Source organism: Rhinolophus sinicus, linkage group LG10, assembly GCF_036562045.2.
Source record: "Rhinolophus sinicus isolate RSC01 linkage group LG10, ASM3656204v1, whole genome shotgun sequence".
Taxonomy (NCBI): domain Eukaryota; kingdom Metazoa; phylum Chordata; class Mammalia; order Chiroptera; family Rhinolophidae; genus Rhinolophus; species Rhinolophus sinicus.
In genome coordinates, this window is record NC_133759.1 from 30,367,983 (window position 1) to 30,377,856 (window position 9,874).

The following is a 9,874-nucleotide window of genomic DNA, read 5'->3' on the forward strand; positions in this document are numbered from 1 at the left end:
TGTTTGTTCTAGCGAGCCAGTCTCCCTTCTATTTCCTTAAGGTATGATTAATTCCTTCTCATCCTTAGGAATTACGTTAGTTTAAGATGGAAAGAAGTTGCCTCTATTCTCTGGTGTAGGAGCATAGGAGGGTCCCTCATCCATCTTGGGTATAATCTCCAATGGACCAAAGTAGCACAGGTGAAGAAGCAGTGCTGGGACCAGATGGGATTGTGAAGCCCCATGTGACTTCTCTCAGCTCAGAGACTCTTTAGAATAGTGGGGGAAGTGGAATGTGGGGAAGAACCAGGTTTTCTAAAATCCTGACTTCATTTTTATTTAAACTTAGGGCCATATTTCAGATGAAAATATTCTAAGATGAATTTTTACTTTTTCTAAGGCAGTGTTTCCCTAAAAGTGCTCAAGTAGGACTGTTTAGTTTTGTTTAACCCAGTGTTCCCAGCTGTCTTTACTATAGGACTTCTCAGTCTTTAACAAGTTAATATGGAACTCCAGGAAGAGGGATATGCCCTGGCTTATTTGATTGTGTCCCAGACTGGGAGTGAGACCCATTTTTCATAGCATGTCCCCAGGACTATTCATTGATCAGTTAGCTTCTCAGACTGGGCATTGGTGGCCATTTGGGTACCTCGTAGTTTGTAGTTGTTACCTGTTTCCAAATGAGTTTGATAGTAGCTTATTGACATTGTTTATTTTCATTACATCTCAATCTAATTTGATTGTATTTCCCTCTAATATTTTAGGAATTAGCTTCCCAAAAATCCTTGCCTATGAATTATTACACAGTATTCTACCATGTTCAAGAACAGCTACCCAAAGACTGTATTGTGGTAAGTGAAGGAGCAAATACTATGGATATTGGACGCACTGTGCTGCAAAACTACCTTCCTCGTCACAGGTAAGGCTGCCAAAAAAGAAATTATAATGTGTTAAATTTGAAACTACAATGATGCAGATTAATAAAACATTTGAGAATTACACATGTTCAGTGTATAAGGACATAGTTCATAGAAGTATTCTTAAGTGAGGTTCTAGATAGTTTTTACGCTTGATAGGTCCTCAAGACCATGTGATAATATATGTACTCAGTATTCTAAGGATATAATCAATCTTCCAAGCAATCACGAGTGATTTTTCCCCTCTCATTCTGCTTATCTTTGACAAATTAGTTCCTCACAGTCTAAAACTTTATATTAAAGAAAGTGTATTTATTCTTTATTTTATCATGAACCATGTGAATATGTCTAAATTTGTGCCAACCCTACCATTTGTGATATGCCCCAGAGGGTTTCACTTTAGCTTCATTCCCCAATAGGCTTGATGCTGGTACTTTTGGAACAATGGGAGTCGGTTTGGGATTTGCCATTGCAGCTGCTCTAGTGGCTAAAGATAGAAACCCAGGACAGCGTGTCATCTGTGTGGAAGGAGACAGTGCCTTTGGATTTTCTGGCATGGAAGTGGAAACCATCTGCAGGTAAAACAGCATCCTGAATCAGAACATTTCTTTCTCCAAAATATGAAAAGTTCTGCACATGACCCACTTGCCTCACCAGTGCTTCCAAAGCGTCAGTCATGTGCCAGGTGCCCCTGCACAGCTCTGCGCTGTCCTGAGAACACTGGTATCAGTAACACCAGGCTGTTGCTCACCCAGGCAGTGTGTTCACTTCTTTCCTGCATGCCAAAAACCTGCCATATTAGGAGGCAGGGTTTTGAGGTCACTTAAAAAAAATTCTGTCAGAGAAAAGCTTGTTTTCTGAAGGGAGACAACAGAGCATGGTGATGAAGAGCATGGCCTCGGAGTCACATGGCCCGAATTTAGACACTGACTTCACCACATCAGAGTCAAGTGACTTGGGTTGAGCCACTTCACCAAGCTTCAGTGTCCTCTAGACTAGGGATAGGAATAGTAACAGTTCCTGCCTTAGAAGATGGTTGCGAGGAGCAAATGAGATGATGTAGGTAAAGCTCAACGTGACTGCTCAGGGAAGTGAGCTATTCAGATTTTAGTTGTGAGGATTCGTGGAAAAACTCGTAAGTTGTAGCTCCTACTGTAGTAGTATGGGGATTTGTTTCTTTTCCTCCAATTATTTAAACTAGGAAAAGCGTTCTATCCTTAGCCAGGGCTCTTACCAGGGTTTTTGTAAATCATGTTCTGGGGCTTTCGTAGCTTTGGTATATAACATTTTCCAGATCAGAGGGAAAGTATGTGCCTGTTAGAGTGTCTGTATTGACAACCAAGTAATATGCACCTAAAACATCATTTGTGGGGAAGTCAGCCTTCTAGAGAGTGAAGTAAAGCCTTTCCCTTTGAGCATGGAGAGCAAGCCGTTACCCCAATCGGTATGCAGTTTAGTTTTGTTTTTACACCAGATCTCAGAAATTATGTTTGCAGACAATAAAGCCCATGTTCTTTTTTTAGTCGTTAGTAAAGTTTAATCAGCCTTTTTTTGTCTTTACCGTACTATTGAGCACATTGTTACTCTCTTTTTCTCCAATTATTATACCATGTAACGTTTTTCTAATTACGGTGAAATGATTTGAGAGGGAGAGAGTGTGTGCTCGTCACTTGTGTGCCTCCCACAGCCTCTAGCAGTGCCAGTTGTCTATGAGGAATTTAGTAAATAGAAAGGTACATTTCAAACAGAACTCCTTGGCACCACCTGAAAGTTGTGCTTCAGGGGATATTAAGTATGGAAGGTGTCAATTCTTATTGACACCTGGATCTATGAAAACCAACGTTCAGTAAAGCTCAGTGAGTTGCCCAAGGTTCGTAGCTGCATAGTAGTAGAACCAGGTCTACAAACCCCTAATCTTACCTTCTTTCTACTACTCCATGATGTTTCTGTTAATGATTGATATTCATTTATAAGGATAACAAATGCTTAATGTTTAGTCTTACCCTAATGTTACAAAAAAAGTTTATGGGGAACTGTCCATTTTTAAGTTAAAATATCAGCCCAAAGAAAAGAAATTGCTTTAGAATGAAGAATGATTTCCTTTATATTTTGCTGTTATTTTAGGTACAACTTGCCAATTGTACTTTTGGTGGTAAATAATAATGGAATTTACCAAGGTTTTGATACAGCTACTTGGAAGGATATATTAAAATTTGGAGATGCTACTGCAGTGTAAGTAACTCAGAACAATGTATATTTACTTTTTCGCATCTATTTTAATCTCTCTTTTGCCAATCTTCCAGTTTTCAAAAAGGGACAAAAAGGTAGGTGAATTTGTCTGGAGCTATAAGGAAAAACTTGAATCTACCATCAGCGAATTAATCTAATCATGTGTTCTGAAAACATAACCAGCCATCAACTCCTTAAAACTTGTTTTTTTTTTTTTTATTTACAAAAAGGAAAGATCAAGTATAAAGATTGTACTCAGCTGCCATCTGATTATAAATGAGAATAAAATATTAATTCTACCCTTTAAAAACAGTCTGCTGTATTGGAATGTGCTTCCATGGTGTGAGTATTGCTTGTTTATGTTGTCAGCCCCTCTAAAGGGCTAATATGGTTCCTCTTAGCACAACCATCCATGATTAGGCACTTCAGTAAATAGCTTATGATCGGGGAGCCACTGAAGACTCAGATAAATGAATTTGATGTCTTAGCCTTGTTAGTGAAAGAGCTTATTGGAAAATAACCCAAGTCCTACTACACCATGTGGGAATACAGATGTTTATATCCAGAGGTCTTCCTTTTACCACTTAGCTAAATTTTGATCACCTGTTGGCAGAGCTAACCTGAGACAGTATTGTGGCTGGTTGTGCGGTGTGAGAGAGAGTGGATTTGTGAGTCAGCTTGGAGGTAGAGCAGAGTGTGGGAATGTTTGCTTATGCTTTACTGACTTCATTTGCTGTTTTGTTATTTGTTGTTTTGCAGTAACCATTCCTTTTTTTCCTCTTTTTCTTTTGGATTCGTAATAGATGGTTAGCCTACGCTGTTTAGGGTAGTAGCCACTAGCCACATTTAAATTAAATTCCAGAGAGCCCAGAAATAAACTCTCCCCCATATGGTCAGTTCATCTACAAAAAAGGAGGCAAGAGTAGACAAATGGGGAAACAACAGTCTCCTCAATAAGTGGTATTGGGAAAATTTGACAGCCACGTGCAAAAAAATGAAACGAAACCACTTTCTTACACCATATACAAAAATAAACTCAAAATGGACTAATGACTTAAATGTAAAACCTAAAACCATAAAACTCCTAAAAGAAAATAGGGACAGTAAACTCTTTAGCCTTGGTCTTAGCAATATGTTTTTGATATGTTGCCTCAGTTAATGTCAACAAAAGCAAAAATAATCAAATGGGACTATATCAAACTAAAAGCTGCACAGTAAAGGAAACCATCACAGTAAAAGACAACCTAGTGAATGGGAGAGGATATTTGCAAGTGATATATCTGATAAGGGATTAACATCCAAAATATATAAGGAAATCATATAACTCAACATAAATAAAACAAACAATCCAATTGAAAAACGGGCAGCGGACCTAAGTAGACATTTCTCCAAAGAGGACATACAGATGGCCAACAGACACATGAGAAAGATGTTCAACATTACTAATCATCAGGGAAATGCAAATCAAAACCACAATTAAATATTAGCTCACGCCTGTCAGAATGGCTATTATCAAAAAGTCAACAAACAAGTATTGGCAAGGATGTAGAGAAAAGGGAACGCTCCTGTTCTGTTAGTGCAATTGTAAATTGGTAAAGCTACTATAGGAAACTGTGTGGAGATTTTGCAAAAAATTAAATATAGAACTACCCTGTGAATAGCAATTCCAGTTCTGGGTTTTTACCTAAAGAAAATTAAAATGCTAATTTGGAAAGATATGTGCACCCTTATATTCACTGCAGCATTATTCACAATAGCCAAGATACGGAAACAACCTAGGTGTCCATCGATAGACGAATGGACAAAGAAGATGTGGTACATATACACAATGGAATGTTGCTCCACATTAAAAAGGGATGAAATGTTGCCATTCATAACAGCATGGATGGACCTGGAGGGTATTATGCTAAGTGAAATAAGTCAGATGAAGGAAGACAAATGCCATATGATCTGACTTATATGTGGAATCTGAAAAAACAGAACAGATGAACAAACAAAACAAAACAAATAGACTCATAGATACAGAGAGCAAAACTGGTGGTTTCCAGAGGAGAAGGGGGTTGGGGAATAGGTGAAAAAGGTGAATAAAAGGTATAAACTTTCAATGATAAAATATTTGTTTTATAATAAATAATTATATTATATATATATATATATATATATATATATATATATATATATATAACTTATAGCCACTGGGATGTACTGTACAGCACGGCATATGGTCAGTAATATTGTAATAACTTTGTACAATGATGGTTAATACACATACCGTGATCATATCATAAGATATATAAATGTTAAATCACTATGTTGTACACCTGAAACTAATATACTATTATATGCCAACTATACTTTAATAAAAAATTCAGAAAAAAAACAGCAAAACAAACAGAATTCAGTTCCCTATTTTAACTAGTCACATTTGAAGTGTTCACAGCAACAGGTTACTAGTGGCTATTCTGTTGGATGGCACAGGTGTGAAACTTTTCCATCGTCACCAAAAGTTATGTTGGACTTTGCTGTATAGACAATAAAAAAATACATGGACAGTTTTGAGTACTGGCATCGCAGTTTAAGTGTTGGATATAAAAGTGTACCTTTCAGTTTAGCCTAAATTTTTCTACAAACTATGTCAGAGAATGACTTTTTCTATTTACTTTTTTCTATTTACTTCTTTTTCAGGGCTCCTCCAATGTGCCTTCTGCCAAATTCACATTATGAGCAGGTTATAACTGCATTTGGGGGCAAAGGATATTTTGTACAGACACCCAAAGAACTCCAAGAATCCCTGAGGCAAAGCTTGGCGGACACAACTAAACCCTCTCTTATCAACATCATGATTGAGCCACAGGCCATGCGGAAGGCCCAGGTAAATGTGATTGCTAAGCAGAAAGCAGAAATGTATCTTTACTCCCACCCCCAAAAATATTTACCAAACAGAACACCCTGTAATTCAGACAGTTTTTTTGAAGCCATTTCTGAGTTTGGCACTTTCATTTGTTTGTTCAATGAATATTTGTTGAGAAATGTGTTAGGTATGCTGTGTCAAGTACTAAGAATAGCATGGTGAGCAAAGCCAGGCTCACGCTCACATCATGGAGCTAACATACAGTCGGTGAGTGGACAGTCCAGTCACCTCCCAACTGAATGCATTACAACAGTGAGACAGTTGCTCTGGAGGAAAGGAATCCAGTTCTGAATGAACATACAAGAAAGGAATCTGGCTTATATTGGGGTCCCACAGAAGGCTTCTCAGAGGAAATAATGCTTAAACTGAGATCCAAAGTATAAGTAGGAACAAACTCAGCAAAAAAGTGGGGGAAGAGATACGCAAAGGCTCTGTGGCAGCAGGGAGTATGGCAGGTCTAAGGAACTGAAAGAAGGCCAAAGTGCCTAGAGGACAGAGTGAAGGAAGCACAGTGGGAGATGAGACTATAATATGGCGATTTGTGCAGTTACGTTCAAAATTCCTTAACTTTGGCCTCTAAAGCAAAGCTGCAATGTAGATTATAGCAGTAAAATAAATAACAAAGTATATAGCATGGTCCTCTTCCATCCCAGATTAAGTTGCTTTTTGTACTTAGTTTTGTACTGTGATCCTGATTCTGCTACTTACCTTCTCATATACCTGTCATCCGTGCTTACATGTTGTGTATCATCCATTGTTTTTGGAGCAAATAATTTTTTCAAGTAGTTTTTGTCTTGGTTCTTTATTCATGTCTGCTGTGAGATCTTTTTTTTTTTTTTTGAACAAGTGGGCAAACAGATACTATCAATGAAATGTAAATTAACTATTTGGAAACTGTGAAATATATAGAATTCTGAAACTCTGTTTCTGTAAAAATAGATGTCAGAGACTTTGGCAAGAGATGCAGATTAGAAATATGAAACAGCCAGAAAACAATTAACAAAGTAGCAAAAAGTACATACTTATCAATAATTACTTTAAATGTAATTGCATTAAATTCTCCCATCAAAAGACAGAGTAGGGGTAGCCGGTTAGCCCGTTGGTTAGAGCATGGTACTAATAACACCAGGGTTGTCGGTTCAATCCCCACAAGGGCCACTATGAGTTGTTCCTTCCTTAAAACAAACAAACAAACAAACAAAAAAGCAGAGTGACTGAAGGGATCAAAAAACAAGACACATATTTGCTGCCTACAAGAGACTCACTTCACACGTACGTACACACACAGACTGAAAGTGAAGAGATGGAAAACTGATATTCCATACGAATAAAAACCAAAAGAAAGCTGGAGTAGACTTTATAGACTTAACTTTAAAACAAAGACGTAATAAAGACAAGGGCATTACATAATAATTACAAAGTAAGTCCAACAATAGAATATAGCATTTGTAAATATTTATGCATCCAACACAGGAATACCTAAATGTATGAAGCAAATATTAACAAGTCTAAAGGGAGAAATAAATAGCAATGCAATAGTAATTGGGAATCTTAATACATCTCACATCGATGGATGGATCATCCAGAAAGAAAATCAGTAAGGAAACATCAGCCTTAAATGACATTAGATCAGATGGACTTAATAGATACATACAAAACATTTCATCCAAAAGCAACAAAATACACATTCTTCCCAAGTGCACATAGAACATTCTCCAGGATAGATCATATTTTAGGTCACAAAACAAGTTTTCATAAATTTAAGAAGATTGAAATCATACCAAGCATCTTTTCCAACCATAATAGTATGAAATTGCAAATCAGTTATGAGAAGGAAATTCATAAATACATGGAGATGGAGCAATGTGCTACCAAACAGCCATGTGTCAAAGAAGAAATCAAGAGAAATAAAAAAATACCTTGAGACAAATGAAAAGGGAAACAATGTACCAAAGCTTATGGGATGCAGAAAAAGGAGTCCTAAGAGGGAAGTTCATGGCCCTAAATGCTTACCTCAAAAAACAAGAAAAATCTCAAATAACCTGACTTTATACCTCAAGGAACTAGAAAAAGAAGAACAAACAAAGCCCAAAGTTAGTATAGTAGTCCACCCTTATCCACAATTTTGCTTTCCATGGTTTCATTACTCACGGTCAACTGTAGTCTGAAAATATTAAATGGAAAATTTTGGAAATAAATAATTTAGAAGTTTTAAATTGTGCACCGTCTGAGCAGCGTGATGAAATCTTGTGCCGTCCCTCTACATCCTGCACAGGATGTAAATCATCCCTTTGTCCAGCATATAAATGCTGTGTATGCTACCTTCCTGTTAGTCACTTAGTAGCCAATTTGATTATCAGATCGGCTGTCACAGTATCCCAGTGCTTGCATTCAGGTAACCCCTATTTTATTTAATAATGCCCCCAAAACCATTCACATAACTTATATTACAGTATATTGTTATAATTTTATTTATTAGTAGTAATTGTTAATCTCTTACTGCGCCTAATTTGTAAATTAAATTTTATCATAGGTATGAATGTGTAGGAAAAACATAATATACATAGGGTTTGGTACTATCCACAGTTTCAGGCATCCACTGGGGGTCTTGGAACATATCCCTTGTGGAAAGGGGATACTACTATATTCAGCACACAAGCACACAAAATAGTCTTGAGACCCGTGTTAGTCATAGAAAAACCCTAATGAATTGTCCCCTCTCTGCTAATGAATTCACCCTTCTCATCTGTTCCTAATGATCTGTTTTCCAAGTTCTCTGTGAATTTTGGGGGTTATTGCTGGAGAAGTAGAAGGTGTTATTTTCTTTTATAATTCCATGAGGATTCTTGTATTATTTACATTTACCTCTTTGACATTATTTATCATTGCAATAGAATTCCACACATACTAGTTTCCTAGCTGGTAATTTTCATTGATTGTGTGTCCATCCACTATTTGTCATTGATTCGCAGTGTAGGCTGGCTGCTTCCTGCTGTAATACTGGGAGGACCTAATCTCAGCCCTCCGGGACTCCTTCCTCTCCTCTCTTCTTTGAGTGTACTCATACTTCTGTTTCTGTCACACTCTATTCATGGGAGAGGACCCAGAAAGTTATTTTAGGTTGTTTTCTAGGACAGGGCTAAAAATCACTATGGATTTTTAGCTCCCTTTTGAGGAAATCACTAGACCAAGGATAAACTTTATTTACCACCAGTGTGGTAAAAATGTTATAATGGGACATTTAGATTTTAGAGCAAGCAAAACAGTGAGGATATAGTTTAAGACAATTATTTCTTCCAACTAAATGTTTGTTGTATTTCTTTTTCTAGGATTTTCACTGGCTGACCCGCTCTAATATGTAAATACAGATGCCAATAAGTTGTCTTGAGGAGTTTTCTCTTTCCTGTAAGATGGAATTTTATTTTCCCCAGCAGAATACCTATGATGTCAAAATTGTTATGCAAAGAAAAATAAAAAATATTTCTAAATGACATTATATAGTAAAGTAATTGATTAAAAACAGAAAACATTAGCAGTATTCAACCACAGAAATAACTATTTAAGATGAAAGAAGAGAAAGGGTTTTATTAAATAATAGCATTGTAATGGCCTAACCACTGAGGTAACACCAGTATTCTTTTTAAAAATGCATTCTTAAAGCCTCATGTCTTTTAAAAACATCTGAAGAAAGCAGTTCCAAGAATTTTTTAATGCAGAGGCCTGTTCAGTAAGTCGGAGTACGTAGGCTACTTATTATTTGTTGACCACTTCATACCTTGGGCTCCCCAGTATTTAATGCAGCTTGTGCTGTACTTTTTGTGTTGGGGTTTTGTTTTGT

At 36.9% G+C, this 9,874-nt stretch overlaps 1 protein-coding gene across 2 annotated transcripts in view; it reads left to right on the plus strand.

Moving 5' to 3' along the window:
• HACL1 (2-hydroxyacyl-CoA lyase 1) overlaps positions 1–9,527 on the plus strand; it is a 30,308-nt gene extending 20,781 nt beyond the window's left edge. For both annotated transcript variants that reach the window (XM_074312816.1, XM_019725984.2), the window contains exons 13-17: positions 744–898; positions 1,316–1,474; positions 3,021–3,128; positions 5,811–5,997; positions 9,366–9,527. In XM_074312816.1, the coding sequence (XP_074168917.1) occupies positions 744–898; positions 1,316–1,474; positions 3,021–3,128; positions 5,811–5,997; positions 9,366–9,398 (642 nt within the window). In that variant the 3' untranslated portion in view covers positions 9,399–9,527. The remainder of the gene's footprint in view (positions 1–743; positions 899–1,315; positions 1,475–3,020; positions 3,129–5,810; positions 5,998–9,365) is intronic.
• The last annotated feature ends 347 nt before the right edge of the window (positions 9,528–9,874 follow it).